Below are 16,587 nucleotides of genomic sequence, written 5' to 3'. Positions count from 1 at the left end.
TATTTATCTTTGAGTTTGGGGGTCACACCCAGCAGTGCTCAGAGGTGTCTTCTGGCTCTGTATTCAGGGATCACTCCTGGTGGACTTGGGGGACCATATGGGTACTAGGGATTGAACCCTGGTTGGTCACATGCCAGGCCAATACCGTACCCACTGTACCATTGTTCTGGCCCCAGATAAGTATTTTAGTTCAGCTGCTAAAGTATGATGGGGTTCAACACCTTGGGAGAGGCAAAAGAAAGTATCGAAATCAGACAGAGGATGATGGACTTGGCTGAGATTCTCTGACAGGATTCACTCAGAGCTAATTTGACATAGCATGGCTACAAAAGTGGCACCAGTCAGTTAAAATTGCAGCAACATGTGTTTTTGAAACTGTATCTCAAGTAAGAAATAAGATTGTGTCTCCAAGGACATCTGTGTAATTGGAGTAGCACTTTTCTTCCCTTTGCACTCACAACTGGCCAGCTGACTCCGGAGAGTGGCCTTTGATCTGTCTCCGCTTCCTCGCTGCTGTCCCAGCTTCTCTGGAAAGGGGTAGGGGGGCTGTCTCAGCCCACGTAGCTGCTGACCCCTGCAGATAATGGGCCACACACTGTCTTGTCAGGGTTCAGGGATCGGGGACTCTGGGCAGCCAGGAGAGTGACCGGAAGGGCCAGGAAGTGTGTGAAGCAGTTGAATTTACCCAGCAGTCACTCACACTGGGTTGACCACTGTGTGCCACAGTCGGTGGAACCCAGCAAGCGTGACTGGAGTTAATCATGGTGTGCCACAGTTTGTGGTACTTAACACTCATGGCTGGAGTTAACTGCTGCGTGCCATAATTTTTGGTACTTAATACTCAGGACTGCAGTTAACTGCTGTGTGCCACAGTTTGTGGTACTTAGCACTCCTGGCCCAAATTAACTGCTGTGTGCCACAGTTTGTGGTACTTAGCACTTATGGCCGGAGTTAACTGCTGTGTGTGCACACCTGGCTGGAGTACTGTTGCCACATTCCGTGGTACCCCCTCACAAGTGTATCACGACCTCAGGAAATCAGGGCTCTCAGATCACCACAGCGCACATAGTGAGAATGGGAATCCAGGGAATCTTGCAAGAATCCCCAGAAGGGGCACGTGCAGGAAGTGAGCAGAGCTGTTGGGACTTTGGTCGGCTAGTGCAGCTCAGTTGAGTCGTGTGCGGCCATCAGCTCTGCCCGCTTTAGCCCAGTGCCCTGCGCAGAGCCTCTTCCCAGGTCCGAGTACACTTTAATAGCTCCTGGTGCCTCCAGATCCCCTCCCTTCTCTCTTTCGCCCTACAGGTGCTTTTTTGGAACAGTGTAATACGGTCTCCTCTTTTATTCACTGGGTTCAGCAGGCACAGAATTTTAGCTGAGCACCTTAGGGTATGGCTCAAAGTGGAACTGGGAGGCCATGGACTCGAGAGAAACACAAACTTGATTCTTAGTTCTAATCGTGGGGACTATTTCTGAGAACTCTGGCTCATTGTCTTTATTACTCGGAGGCAGAGGCTGCTGCATCCTTGCTAAGTAGAATAAAAAACCTTGAGCGCTTGTCACAGTTAAACATTTTTCTGAAGCCAGAGTGATAGTGAGTGGGGAGGGCATTTGCTTTGCCTTGCAAGCCCGCCAGGAGAGCTGGTTGCTACCTCAAAAAAATACAAACAAACAAAACGAGCACATTTTCTCCCTTAAGCTGGAGAAATTGCACAGCGGGTAGGGCTCTGGCCTTGCATGTGTCTGATTTGGGTTCGGTCCCTGGCATCCCATGTGGTCCCCTGCGTTCCTCTGGGCGTGATCCCTGAGTGAGCACCGCTGGAGGGGCCCCCAAACAAACAAAACAAAAATAATTCCCCCTACATTTGGTTTTCGTGTTGGGTACCTTTCACATAGTGCTCATGGAATCCCGGAGTCACCCAGCACCGACACAAGGGTCCAGGCCACAGTGCCAGGGATGGCTAGGACCTTCCTAGAACTGCCACACCTGGTGGTTGAGCGCTGAGCCTGAGCAAAAGCGCCTTCAGGTGCCCTGCGTGCCGCCACCCTCCCGAGGCCCAGGGAGGAAGCCCTGCTCATCGGCATTTCCTTTCTCTAAGCCTTTCTTGTCTCGAATTCTTCAAATTTTGAGGGCTCATTCCTAAGAATTAGTTTTGTGATCAAGTGAGTGAGTGAGTGTGTGTGTCTGTGTGTGATGCTACTTTGTCTGTTACAATCATGATTTCACATCCCCCCCAACCCAGCATAGTACCTGCTATTTATAACGCAGGAGAAAATACAGTGACGTACTCAGGGAGGGAGTCTGGCTGTTCAGAGCTAAAATTAGTGCCGAGTCTCTGGTTTCCAGAGCAGCGTTTATCTCCCCGAGCGTAGCGTATGTCTTTAGTAACGAACACCTACTCTTTCATCCTGCAGACAGACAAGTGCAGCCCTCCATCCCGGCCTTCCGTGCAGGGAGCTCGAAGGGTCTCTCTTAGGGTCGCCAGCTTTAGCTGCTACAATAATGCGTTAAATTTGCATTTCAGATAAACAGTGCATTTTTATGACTGCAAATGTATTCCAGACATATTTGGGACAGGTTTTTTAAATTACCCTTTCCCGTTATTTACCTAAGATTTAAATTTTACTGGGTGTTATATCACCTGGCAACCTCCACTCATTTCCCTATGCTACAAATGGAAAAATAATAATATCTATAAACTTCAGACATTTCATCACTTCCCTATAGCAAAAACAAAGCCCAGGAAGTGAACTAGCATCTTGGCTCCCCTGGGATGTAAAGAAACGGGCCTTCCTGCGCCATAGCCATGTGATTGGTTGCGGAAGTGGGAAGAGGGGGTCCCCCTTCCTCAGGCTGCTGTCGCCTCGAGCCCGTGTCTCCTCAGCACTCGGTAAGCCTTCTCAGGGGAGACACGAGGATGCTGCAGTTTGACCCACGGTGTTGGGGATGGAAACTGAGGATTTTGTCTTTGTCTTTTTGACAAAGTTTTGAATGCTTCTGTGCGGTGCTTAGGGGCTACTCCTGCCTCTGTGCTCAGAGGTTGTTCCTGTGGTGCTGGGGCTGGAATCTGGGGCCCAGTCCTTTGGGTCCTTTATCCAACGTGTCACGGTTGTCAATACGGCTTTTCTCTCTGAACGCCAGCACACAGTGGCCGCGTGTGTTGAGTGTGTGATTTTGTGAGATAATGTAAAAGTGTGTTCAAGCGAGTCCTAGTGAGTCTGGAGTGGAGCAGCCTGGGGGAAGAGGGGCGGAGGTTAGTGCATGCAAGCATGTGTGAGCATGTCTGAGCAAGTGCAAGCTTGTGAGAGCATGTGCTGGCATGTCTGAGTGAGTGCATGTGTTTGTGCATGTGCTAGCTTGTCCAAGCCTGTCAGCGTGTCTGAGCATGTGCTAGCATGCCCAAGTGAGTGTGACTATGTTTGAGCATGTGCTAGCGTGTCTGAGCAAGTGTGTTGAGCATGTATTAGTATATCTGGGTGAGAACGTGTCTGAACATCTGCTAGTGTGTCGAGTGTGAGGGTGTCCAAGCATGTGCTAGCATGCCTGAATGTGTGTTGAGCATGTGCTAGCATATCTGAGTGTGAGCATGTCCAAGCATGTGCTAGTGTGTCTGAGCAAGTGTGAGCATGTCTGAGCATGTGCTAGCATGTCTGAGCAAGTGTGAGTGTGTCCGAGCATGTGTTCCAGGCACATGGAGTGGCCGGGGGAGCGGGAGGCCTGTAGGGGCCGTGCTTCCTCTCATGGCTATGCTGTTGCCTTCCAGGTTTTAGGTGACAAACACGGAAACGCTTTGTGGCTCAATGAGAGAGAGTGTTCCATTCAGCGGAGGAATCAGAAAGTGGTGGAGGAGGCGCCCAGGTGAGCCTGGGGCAGTGAAGGTGCCAAGCTGGGCTGGCCGGTGTGGCCCCAGGACCACCAGCATCAGCTCCGGGGGCTGCTGGGGCCGGAGCAGGGGCCACGGTGTCAGGCTGCAGAGTGGGGGGTGGGGGATGGTGAGGGGCTGGCGGCTCCAGGTCCATCCTCCATCCGGGCATGGGGCTTTCTGGACCCCTGCTTTCCCGTCTCTTTGGGACAGGTCTCTGCAGAAGTCCCGGTGTTGATGGTGCCCCTTTATCAAGTGGTCTGTGGGATGTGCACCTTGGAAACCCTCGGCCTGTTGGAGCTTCTTGGGGTTCCCTCAAGCCCTCACATGCTGGGGCAGCTTCTCCCAGGCTCTCCTCACTCACTGGGTGCTCAGGTGGTATTTGTATATGTTTTTGATGTCCCCAATTTGGGATAGAGAGACAGTACAGTAGGCAGGGCACTTGTCTTGCATGTTCTTGACCTAGATTCAACCCCTGATACCCCAGAGGGCCCCCTGAGTCCCTCCAGGAGTGAGCCCTGAGCACCCCCAGGTGTGTCTCCCTCCCACCCCCAAGTTACCAATGAAGTGTCAGAAGAGGTTCAACAGGCTGAACTCACGCGTTGCATGTAGAAGGCCCGGGTTTAATCTGACTTAGCATCATCCTTTGAACACTGCCATGTGTGGTCCCAAAACTAAAAGAGTAACAACATAGAAGTCCCTGATTGAGTGTATATAGCTTTACGTATCTCCGTGCCAGGCGCAAGCCCCAGGCCTGAGTGAAGCCCGCACTGCCTTCTGCGTGCCAGTCCTGCTCTTCACTAACTGGGCACCAGGGGACATGGCTGATTGGAGCTTTAATCAGCCTGGCCCCTGTAGCTGTTGTAATGTGTCCATACTTGCTGGAATCAGTTGCTGCAGATATGAATAAATTTTTAATCACAGATGACGGTGAAGTCTCAGATCCTATTGATATTAGTTTTTTGAGAAGTAGGTGATGCTCTAGTGCTTAAAACCCCTGTAGGGGCCAGCAGAGAGTGCAGGAATATCTCTGGCTCCGAAACCCTTATTTAACATATACCATTGATTCCTTTGAGCTGGACTTGTGGTCCCAGGGGGCTGGGGAGTGGCATCTTCCTGAACACAGCATCTCGACTGTGCTGAGGTTATCAGCGTCCTGTACTTAGGAGCACTGGCTAGCCGTTACCATGCTCAGGGCGTCCTGAGCACTGGAATCACCAGCCAGAGACAAAACATGCGGCCCTAGACTCAGTCTGCAACAGGCACGGATTTAGCATGAGCTGAATCGAGAAGGCAGCTGGGGCTGGGTTGCCCAGAGCAGGGAATCTGCATGTTGGAAATCTCAGATTTTCTGTTGCTGCTGGTCACTAATGACAACATACATGCCGAGAGTGTCAGTTCGGGGGTATAATAATGACAGTTTAAGAAGTGGGCAACTTTGCAAGTATTGCCGTGAATAAAGAGAACTTCATGAGTAGTGGGTGCCAGTTTTCTATTAGTTGGCAAGGCTCACCCAGTTTGCAACTTTCAGCAAATTTAATCATTCACTCTTTGACTTAGCTCTTTATTTTGATCCTGGGGCCTAGCCAAGCAATGCTCAGGGGTGGTTCCTGCTTCTGTGTTCGGGGTTTCTCCTGGTGGTCCTGGGGTTCTACCTGGACCCCTCCCCTCCACATGCAGAATCTGCATTCCATGCCTTCGTGCCATCTCCCCGGCCAGTTTCTGTGTATATTTTATAAACCAAGATGCCAGTCTAAGGAGGAGGGTTCAGCTGCCAGTTGGACCCCACACCAGATGCTGTGTTTTAAGGTGATGCCCATTAATGCCACGAGTGTTCCATGCAGATAGAAACCTGCGTTGCTGAGTGAGACTAGCAGTCGTACCCGAGCCAACCAGTAACGTTTTTCTCCGTTGCACACAGAAGCTCACTTGATTCGGGTTTAAAAATGTTTCTGTGCTTGTAGCGTGTTTCTGGACCCTGAGACTCGAAGAGCAATGGGAGAGCAGGCGGTCGCTCTGGCCAAGGCCGTGAAGTACAGCTCTGCAGGCACCGTCGAGTTCCTCGTGGACTCCAAGAAGAACTTCTATTTCTTGGAGATGAACACGAGACTCCAGGTAATGGGAACGCCCCCCCTGCCCCCCTCCATTCCTCTCCATCCCTTTCCGCTCCTCTCTATCCCTCTCCACCCTTCTCTACCCCTCTCCGCCCCTCTTCTCCCCTCTCTGCCCCTCTCTGCCCCTCTCCGTCCCTCTCTGTTCATGTCCTTTCTGCTCCCTGTGGCCTTACTCATCCATGTATTCCTCAAAAACCACTTCCTGAACTGTGACGTAAAGATTTCCTCTTTGAATCTCAGGGGTTTTTTTTTGTTTGTTTTCGGGGGGGGGGGCAATGCTTGGCGATGCTCGGGGGTTATTCCCGGCTCTGCACTCAGGGGAGGCCATGTGTGGATCAAACGTGGGTTGGCCACATGCAAGGCAAGTGCCCTCCCCACTGTGCTATTGCTCCGACCCCCTGAATCTCAAGTTCTTTTAATGGTCCCTGACTGTGTCACTTTGTACTTTATGTTGGGAATTTTGCTCTGGCTGGTTTTCTTGAATCCTCTCGAGCTCTAGGTTTGAGGTCCCTGAAGGGAAACTGCTACAGAAGGGAGCCAGGGCTGCCCTTAGGAGTGGCTCTGTTGAATGTGAGTGTATGTGTGTGTGAGAATGTGTGTGAGTGTGTGTATGTGTGTTCATGTATTTGAGTGTATATATGAGTATATGTATGTGTATGTGTATGTGTGTGTGAGTATGTGTATGTATGAGAGTGTATGTATATGTGTGTGTGAGTATATGTGATGTGTGAGTGTGTATGTATATGTTGTGTATGTGTTAGTGTGTGAGTGTGTGAATATTTGTGAGTGTAAGTATGTGTGTATGTATGTTTGTGTACATGTATGTGAGTGAGTGTGCGTGTGTGTGTGGGGGGGCGTTGGGGATAGTGGGGAGGCTCTCCCTGGAACTTCTAACTTGCTGTTCTCAGTTCGGGTCCTGCCTTCCCTTTGCCCCTGCCAGAACTGTGACTGGCCCTACAGAGCTGCCCTGATCACGGATCGCCATGCAGCGAAGTTCACATTAGAGGCCTGGACCTCCCGTCGCTGGCCCTTCTCACCCCCAGCCACCCGCTTTCTTATAGCTCTGCTGTTGGCTGTGTGAGAGACGCCTCCTTGCTTTTCTGTGCAGTTCTTGCTTTGAATCAGGCATACCCAGGCAGCCTAGATAATTTTGTCTCATCTTTGTAACTTTTTTTTTTTTAATTTCTGGAGCCTCCTAAGTGATGTTCTGGAGGCCAGGGAGCCCTCCCGGTGATTCTCGGCCAATGTGGGGAGCTTCAGGGACCATGTAGCACCGGGGGTGGACCTGGGGTCAGTTGCATGCGTGTGCTGGGCCTGAGCCCCCGTGCTGCTCACCGTTCCCTCTCTCCAGACCCTGCAGCCAGTGGAAATGTCTTACCGCCCCTGGTTTCTCCCCGCAGACCCTAACTCCCTCTACAGTTTCTGGGACATTTGGCCTGTTTCTCCTTGCATGTGGTTTGTGTCCAGTTCTAGGGCTGCCATGACTAATGATCACAAATTGGAAAAGATTTTTTTCTCCCCCAAACCAAGAGGAAAAGATTCTGTCCTGTGTGAGAAGAGCACTCTGAAATCAGGGTATCGGCTTGTGCTCGTCTTTGACTGTCTGCTTCTCTCCTGAGCACTGTTTGGCAGGCTCCTACTGCCTCACTGAAAACCCTGAAGTGAAAAAAGCAGAAGAAAAACTAAAAGGAGAGCTCTCCTGTAACCCTGCAATTTCACTGCTCAGACTGTACCCCAGTTACACCCGAACATTAACTCAGAAAGATCTGATGTTCATGGCATCTTAGCCAGGATAGGCTGAAACGTCCCTCGGCAGGGGAAGGAAGAAAGGCATTCATTGGGTCTCTGTGTGACTGGAACGTCATACAGCTGTAAGGAAAGATGGAACCTTGCAACTTGCTGCAACTTGCTAGAGCTGGAGGGTGCTGCGTTAAGTGGAATAAGTCAGAGGCGAAGGACAGACAGCTGGGGTCTCACTCATCTGTGGGACATGCAGTGATAGGGAAAGGGAATGGGCAGTACTGATGGGCTCGCCAGACCCTTGGCTTTTGGGCACAAAATGCTCAACTAAATGGGGGAGGGAGGAAAGGAAGAGGTGGGCTAGAAGTGACATAAGACAGTGTCGAGAGTCTCGGCCACAGGGATGGTGGGAAAGGTGTCACACAGCAGGATCATTCAAGTTATCACTACTGTAACCTTGTTTCCTAAAATATTATATGTATAGATGTCAAAGGTTTTTTTGTGTGTGTGTGTGATTTCCTGAGCACAGAGCCAGAAGTAAGCCCTGAGCACTGTTGGCTGTGGCCTAAATCCCCCGCCCCCCCAAAGAGAAAGGTTAATATCTATTCGTAGAATTTGCACAGGTGCTAACTCAGTAGTTATTCAAAACTTATGATACACCCACTTAAAATCACCTTTTTTTGTCTGCATTCTATTGTTCTGAGCATCTTTAGAAGCCATAGTTTGTATTTGGGAGATTAATTTGATTTGGATTAAGAATCTTTGCAACTAAGTGTGACTAATTTGATAATTAGCTGGGAAATCATGTTCTCGATTAAAATGAAGACTTCGTTATGTCACGAACTGAGTAATAGCTTGTAATATGATTCTGAAGGCAATTTGAGGCGGTAAAAAAAATTGTATTTATGCCAGACCCAAGAGATTCCAGATCGTTTTGCTGGGATATTTATCAGAATGTGGAAAATTAACAAATAGCACTTTAAGGGTGCTTTATTTCTGTTTTGTTTTATTATTTATTTTTGGCTCATTTATTCCAACTCAGAGCTTTTCTATGGTTTTCCCATGGTGGTTTTTGGTGTGTAATCTCCAAAAGTTGATCACAAAATCACAAATCACAAATCATCCTGTTAGTCGTCGATTGCCTCGAGCAGGCCCCAGTAACGTCTCCTTCATCCTAGCCCTGAGATTATATTCAAGGCTCTTTAGGAGAATGAGACCCATCATTGTTACTGGTATTTGGCATATTGGGTACGCCACAGGGAGTTTGCCAGACTCTGCCATGTGGGCAGGCTACATTCGGTAGCCTGCCAGTTTGTCCAAAGTAGGAATGAGATAATAAGATGTAATAATAAAATGTCGCGCCGCTGCAAATGCGGCCGCGCGGTTCAGACATCTGATTTTTATAGTCTCTGAGTCTTGGCCACTGATGGGATTACACGGCACCAGGGGCCCAGTTGGTGGGTGTGACCCCCGCCTACTGGAATTTGGAGGATCTGGGTGGAGGATGCTCGGCCCAAATCCGGGTAGGCTTGGAGATCATGGCTCCGGAACCCGCGTGACTTTGTCCCTCTGCCAGTACCTTCATGTGTGCTCAGAGTGGTCTCAGCATGCTGGTGGCTGGTCCTGGAGGTCTTTGGCTGCTGGAGCCCTGGTCGGGGCGGGGAGGAAAGCTCAACCCGCTCCCCTCGAAGGGGTCCCGGCGAGCGAGGACAGTCAGGCGCGGGGGCAGAAGACTGCACTCTTCTCTTCCGAGATCTGGTTTTTATAGTCTCTGAGTCTTGGCCGCTGATGGGATTACACAGCGCCAGCGGGCCAGTTGGTGGGTGTGACCCCCACCTACTGGAATTTGGAGGATCTGGGTGGAGGATGCTCGGCCCAAATCCGGGTAGGCTTGGAGATCATGGCCCCGGAACCCGCTCCAGCAGCCCTGGTCGGGGCAGGGAGGAAAGCTCAACCCGCTCCCCTCCAAGGGGTCCCGGCGAGCGAGGACAGTCAGGCGTGGGGGGCAGAAGACTGCACTCTTCTCTTCCGAGATCTAGTTGATATTCATACAAAAAACTTCAGTGCAGTCACATAGGTATCTGTGCTTGCATTTTGGGGAGGGGGACCCATCTCTGATGATCCTCAAGGCTTGTTTCTGGCTCTGCTCAGGGGTTACTCCTTGCTGCATTGGCATCGGGAGACCAAACCCTGACTGACCCTGCAAGGCGAGTATCTTACCCTTCCCTCCCCCCTGTAGTATGTCCCGAGCCCCAAAAAGTATTTGTTCTGAAGTCTTCTTTGTTTTTGTTTTTGTTTTGTGGCCACACCCAGCAGTGCTCAGGGGTTGCTCCTGGTTCTGCACTCAGGAATCACTCCCGGCAGACTCAGGGGTCTGACCATATGGGATGCTGGGATTGAAATTTGCGTCGGTCGTGTGCAAGGCAAGCATCCTACCTGCTGCACCCTCAGTCCAGCCCCTGTGCTTGCATTTGAAAAATTTTTTTGGCTTTTTGGGTCACACCTGGTGATGCTCAGGGGTTAGTCCTGGCTCTGCCCTGAGGAATTGCTCCTGCTGGTGCTTGGGGGACCGTATGGGATGCCAGGGATTGAACCCAGGTCGGCCACATGCAAGACAAACTCCCCTACCTGCTGTACTATCACTCTGGCCCCCTGTGCTTGCATTAAAAAAAAACTTGGATAACTTCCCCCCCAAAATGATATATTGACCCTCTAAAAGAGATTATAAATGAATTTCAGGAAAAAAATCCAAAGTCATAAAGAATTTCATTCAGGGGCTGAGCAGATGGCTCCAAGGACTGGAGCACATGCGCTTTGCATGGAGGAGCCCCGGAATCTGCCCCTGGCCCCCACCATCCTGCCAGCACTTTGGGACGTGACACCCCCCCCCTCCTCCCAAGCACTCCTGGGTTTCAACTCCACAACTGCAAGCTGGATCCCTAAACAGCATTTTGTTGTGTGAGCTCTGACTTCCCAGTTCTCTGTGGATTCCTCTGGACTCAGACGTTGTGTTTCCCTCTTAAGGGTCAGTGCTTCCCTTTCCCTTCTCACTGACCTGCCACCACCACATAGCTCTGTTTTGAACCTCCGTGATGAGGAGTTGGAACAGAGTCTTGGAAAGTTCCCTCTGCATGTTCCAGAAACTTCTGAGATCACATAGACAAGTCAGGGTTTCTTTTAATAGTAGACTTTCTCGCATTCAAATTTCTTTACTAACCTTAAATTATCACACTTAAGGCACATTCACGAACTTCTTTCTCTTCTCAGATTTACGTTATCTCTAATTAGTGTTTCAGTTTGAGCTAAGTGGGCTATAATTTTCTTTTTCTTCTTCTTTTTTTCTTTGAAATTTCCTGATGGAATTGTCACTTTTTTGCAGCTTCACAACTTGTACATTTTTTTGGGGGGGCGGGGGGGCCACACCTGGAGATGCTCAGAGCTTACTCCTGGGTCTGCACACTGGGGATCACTCCTGGCATTGCTTGGGAGACCGTATGCATAAGGGATGCTGGTGATTGAATCCAAGTAGACCATGTGCAAAGCATGCATCCTACCCATTGTACTATCTCTCTGGCCTCAGCTTACACGTTTTCCTTAGTGAAGGGCCATGAGGTGCGTGGTCATGTCTGCCCAGTGTCATCTGAGTGAGATTTGATGTAGCCAGCATTGCTCTTTCTGGAGGGGCTCTGGTGCATGACGGTGGGGGGGGGGGGGCGCGTCTGTGTGTACCCCTCTGGATTCGGGTGACTGGTCCAGATCAGTTCAGTTGGCACTCGCATGTCAGAAGGAGCCGTGCTCTCTTCATGTGCTTGCTTCATTTTATTTTTGCTGTTTTGGGCTACACCCACTGGTGCTCAGGCTTACTCCTAGCTTGGTGCTCAGGGATCACTCTGGTTGGTGCTTGAGGGACTTGGAACGCTTTGGTTATGGTGGGGAGCAGTGACGTTGTACATTAGTACCATAAATTTTAGTACTCCTGTAATCCTGTTTACCTAAACCATAGTAAGAGTTGACAGGTAACTTCTTCATCAAGATCATAAACGATCAGTTTGAGGCTCTTCGTGTTCCTAGAAGGAACAGACGCCATTGGGCTACACTAGCACGCAACAGGGACAAATGGAGACGTTACTGGCGCCCACTCGAGCAAATTGATGATTAACGGGAAGTCAAGTGATCAAGTGATCAAGTGATAGTAAGAGTTAATTATTTTTTAAAAAGGAAATAAAAGTGACTCTCTGTGCCACACTGTAATCATATCATTTCTCTTTCTTCTGCAGAAACTCTCTTAACACCGTCTTGCTGCAAGAATTCCCTTCCTTTTAATGTTCTTTTAGAATTCAGGTGTATGTAGATCATATCATTTCACTGGTTTACCTGTTAATATTTCCCCCAGTGTTTTTCTCCTAACAAATAGTATAATTAGTCACTGATCCCTCCCTCCCACCTTGTTTTTCGGGGTGGGGTCTAGCCTCACCCATGCTAGACAAATGGTCTACCTCTGAGCGCCTTTCCAGAGCCCAGGGATGGCTCTTTGTGTCTCCCTTTCCACTTGAGGGAGTAGATTTGGTGGGAAAGACGCACTTTTAGAACTTGGTTTTGTTTATAGGCAATGCTAAGTTCCCAGTGATTACGAAGGGACCAGGCATGCCAGGGATTGAACTTGGGGCTCCTGCATACCATGTATGTGATCCAGGGAACAGAAGATTTTCTGGGGGAAGGTGCTTGTGTTGGACACACCCGACCTGGCTTTGTTCCCACTACCACTGACATCCTCTGAGCACTGCCGGGAGTGAGCCCTGAGCATGGACACGGGAGTAAGTCCTGAGCACTCCCAGCTGCTGGCTTCAAAACTAAAACCAACAAATCTTTGCATTCTAGCCTGTTGAGTTCTCCCCACTCGCTGACTGAGCTGGTCTCCCTCACTTCCTGACTGAGCTGTTCCCTGACTCCCTGACTGAGCCATCTCCTCACTCCCTGACTGAGTCCTCTCCCCACTTCCTGACTGAGCCATCTTTCTCACTCCTGACCCTCAGCTGCCTTTCACAGGAAAGAGATCTATCTTTTGTCTTTCCACTTTTTTTTTGGGGGGGTCACACCCGGCGATGCACAGGGGTTACTTCTGGCTCTGCACTCAAGAATTACTCCTGGCGGTGCTCAGGGGACCATATGGGATGCTGGGAATCAAACCCAGGTCGGCCGCGTGCAAGGCAAATGCCCTACCTGCTGTGCTATTGCTCCAGCCCCCTGTCTTTCTACTTTTTTGACTATTAAAAAATTATTATTTTTTAATTGAATCACGGTAAAATATACAGTTGCAAAGTTGTTCTGTCTTTCCACTTTTGGATGTCAGTGAATGATACTATCATATTTTCATTCATATTTTTATTATTATGAGTGAGGCTGAATTTTTTCCCTGCGTTTTTCTTCTTTCTCTGAGGCCTTCCACAATCACACCTCCCCTTTCCCCAGGGGCAGCAGAGGCACTTCTGCCTGAGCCTTACCTCTGCGGGAGTGGGTGGGGCTTGTACCTGTTTCCTCTCCTGCTGCTGGCCCAGCTGGTTTATTGATTGGTTGGCTTGCATTTTCTTTTCTTTTCTGTTTAATTTAATTTTGGGCACCCATGGGTTTGGCTCCCCGCCCCCCGCCCACGCTGTCCCTGGGCCCCTCCTCCGTCCCCTTTCCTGTGCTTGGCCTCCTGCTGAAGTGAACTTCTCAGTCTGTTTCCTTGAGCATTGTTATTCCCCTACAGTGATTCTTTCTATACCTCCTCTGAGCAAGGTCATCCTGCATCTCTCCCTCTCCCAAGGCTAACTATACCCCATGTAGTAGTGAATTGCAGGATTTCATTCTTTCTCACAGCCAAGTAATATTCCACTGTGTCTATGTACCATCGTTTCTTGAACTCATCTGCTCTTGGGAACTGAGTTGTATCCAGCCTTGAACTATTGTGAGTAAATGTTCCAATGAATGTAGGAGTGCAAATGTCTTTTCTATATTGAGTCTTTGGACCCTAGGAGAAGATGTCCAGAAGTGGAATTGCTGGGTCCGATGGAAGCTCAAACCTCAGTCTTTGTAAAAGTTTATGGTTTTCAATAAAGGTTGGGCCACTCGACATTCCCAGCGGTGAAGGAGGGTTCCTCTTCCAAACCTCCATGCCAGCACAGGTTGTTTTTGTTCTTTGTGATGTGTCCAGTCTCACTGGTGTGAGATGATGTCTCATTGTTATTTTGATTTCGATTTTTCTGATATTAAGTGACACAGTTTTGTTTTTTTTGCACTTTGGTTGACACCCAGTGATGTTCAGGGGTCACTCTTGGCTCTGTACTCAAGAATCACTTCTGGTGGTGCTTGGGGAACTATATGGGACGTGGGGGATCAAATCCAGATTGGTCATGCGCAAGGCAAATGCCGTCCCCGCTGTACTATTGCTCCAGCCCCAACACAGCATTTCCATATACTTGTCTGCCGTCTGTCTGTCTTCTCTCAGCAGGTTTCTGTTCATCTCTCCCCCACAGTTTTTAATGTGATTTTTTTTTAGGGGAGGGAGTGTCAAGTTCTACTAGTTCTTTATCTTGGATATCGGCCCTGTATCTGATGGGGGTGTGCAGGTATCCTCCCCGTTTGTGGGTGTCCGTATCTGGCCATTACTTTCTTCATGGTGCAGAAGCTTCTTGGTTTGATATTTGCCCAGCCCTTTCAGTTTGCTTTGCCAGTGGTTTGGAATTATTGAAGAACCTCTAGCTTTAAGGTCATGAAGTGTTCTACCTCTGTTTCCTCAGGATTATTTATGGCTTCATGTCTGATTTTGAGGTCTCTAATCAATTTTTTTTTTAAATTTTTGGGTCACACCCGGCAATGCACAGGGTTCACTCCTGGCTCTGCACTCAGGAATTACCCCTGGTAGTGTTCAGGGGACCATATGGGATGCTGGGATTGGAACCTGGGTCGGCCACGTGCAAGGCAAACACTCTACCCGCTGTGCTATCTCTCCAACCCCTCTAATCCATTTTGATTTAACTTGCATGCATGGCATTAGAAGGAGGTCCAAATTCCTATTTTGCGTGTGACTAACCGGTTTCCCCAGCATCATTAACCTGACTTTGAGAGAGAGAATTTCAAGTGGACTATTCACTTCTTTTACTCTCTTTTTCCTCTTCTGTTTTTGGATTTGCTATTTTATGTTTGACAGAAGAAAAAGAAATGATCTAACTGTTAGGTAAAATTTCCAGAGGTCTGTTCCTAAAAGATGTTCTTAATCAGACAAGTGGGTCTGAAAACCGCGTCTCCTCTGGTTCAGGGGCTGCAGCCCAGCAGCCCTCCGCCTCCCAGCACTTCTCACGGGCTCCATGCACCAAGTCAGATCAAAGTGGATCAGAGAACAGCAAACTCCAGTCTCTGCCTCACACGTGAGGGCCCCTGCCGGCAGTGCTCTCTCCCACCACCTCCATACTTGCGTTCAAGCAGGTCCACTTGCTTGGTTCTGAGCTGGGACTCCTCTGGAGTTTCTGTTCCTGATTCCAGTTGCTCAGTGGTTTCCAGTGGTGCCAGAAGAGAGGAAGACCCAGGGGCAGAGTCTCCTTACCCCACGGCATGGAGCTCCAAGTCTCCTACCCTGCTCTGCCGTCGGGGCCCGCTCCATGTCCCTGGAGTCCGCCCTCGCTTGCCGCCCTCAGCCTGTGCTCTGGGGTCTATTTAAGGTGGACGGTCTGCATCTAATCTTCTTAGGACATCAGTGGTGTTGGATTAGCGCCTCCTTGATGACTTCGTTTTAGCTTAATTGCCTCTCGAAAGACGCTCTCTTCAAGTCCAGCAAACAGAGGTGTGTGTGTGTGTGTGTGTGTGTGTGTGTGTGTGTGTGTGAGAGAGAGAGAGAGAGAGAGAGAGAGAGAGAGATGTGGTGGGGGATTAGGGTTTCATCCTAGGAATTCTGGATTCTGGGCATGGGGTGGAGGACACACTCTCAGTCCCTAAATGTCCCTCTTCTTTCTTCATTCGATTTTTTTTTTTTTTTGAGATAGAATTGCCAGGGAAGCTTTAGGATAGCAGCTTCACCATGTTTGCTGCTGAATATCACCATTATTTTATGGGAATTAGTGTAGGGGCGTCTCTTTTCCAACATTCCCTCTGAGTCCAGTGGATCGAAATCAAATAACTTTAGATCTTTATTTTGAAATCCTGTTGTCTCGGAAAGGGAGAGCATCTGGATTTTAATGGGGTTCGTGTTTGACTGTTCTGGACAAAGCATCTCCCTGAACCAAAAGGAGTGGCATTGGGTCTCCTTTCAGTCTGAAATAACAGCAGGCTCACCAGGATAGTGCTCTGCTAGGCCAGGTGCCATCATACAATTCAATACCTCCTAGTGGATTATCACCGCGGCTTCGAGAGTCAGATCCAGCCTGTTCTGCTTACAAAGAGAACTGCCACAAGCCACGTCTCTGTTGCACCTGTCTGGGTAGACCTGTGTACTGGACACAACATTACAGGTTTATTGATTTTTTTACTTTACTTTACTTTTTTGGCTTTTGGACCATACCTGGTGATGTCCAGGGGTTACTCCTGGCTCTACTCTCAGGAATTGATCCTGGAGGGGTTCGGGGGAACCATAGGGGATGCCGTGGATCAAACCTGGGTTGACTGTGTGCAAGGTAAATGCCCTCTCCACGGTACTATCTTTCCAGCCCACCTTAGGAGTTTAGAATGACCTAATACGAACATCAGAACGTTTTCAGGCCCATGCCTTTGTGTCTGCCCTGAGCATCTGGCACGCTGTATCTCTGCCTTTGAGTTCAGCATTGAGGGGTCACATTCATCCTGCGGGTCCTCTGGACTGCGTTCATCATCCTGGTGGATTGAATCATCGTGGGGTGGGGGCA

General features: G+C 49.4%; 1 protein-coding gene across 1 annotated transcript in view; it reads left to right on the top strand.

Annotated features, from left to right (window-relative positions):
• PCCA (propionyl-CoA carboxylase subunit alpha) overlaps positions 1-16,587 on the top strand; it is a 274,548-nt gene that overhangs the window by 109,606 nt on the left and 148,355 nt on the right. Inside the window, exons 11-12 of the mRNA XM_056109803.1 lie at positions 3,762-3,856; positions 5,825-5,975. Coding sequence (XP_055965778.1) covers positions 3,762-3,856; positions 5,825-5,975 — 246 coding nt within the window. The remainder of the gene's footprint in view (positions 1-3,761; positions 3,857-5,824; positions 5,976-16,587) is intronic.

This window comes from Sorex fumeus, unplaced genomic scaffold (genome assembly GCF_029834395.1).
Source record: "Sorex fumeus unplaced genomic scaffold, SorFum_2.1 ptg000008l, whole genome shotgun sequence".
Classification (NCBI taxonomy): domain Eukaryota; kingdom Metazoa; phylum Chordata; class Mammalia; order Eulipotyphla; family Soricidae; genus Sorex; species Sorex fumeus.
This window is presented reverse-complemented; position numbering and strand designations above follow the sequence as displayed.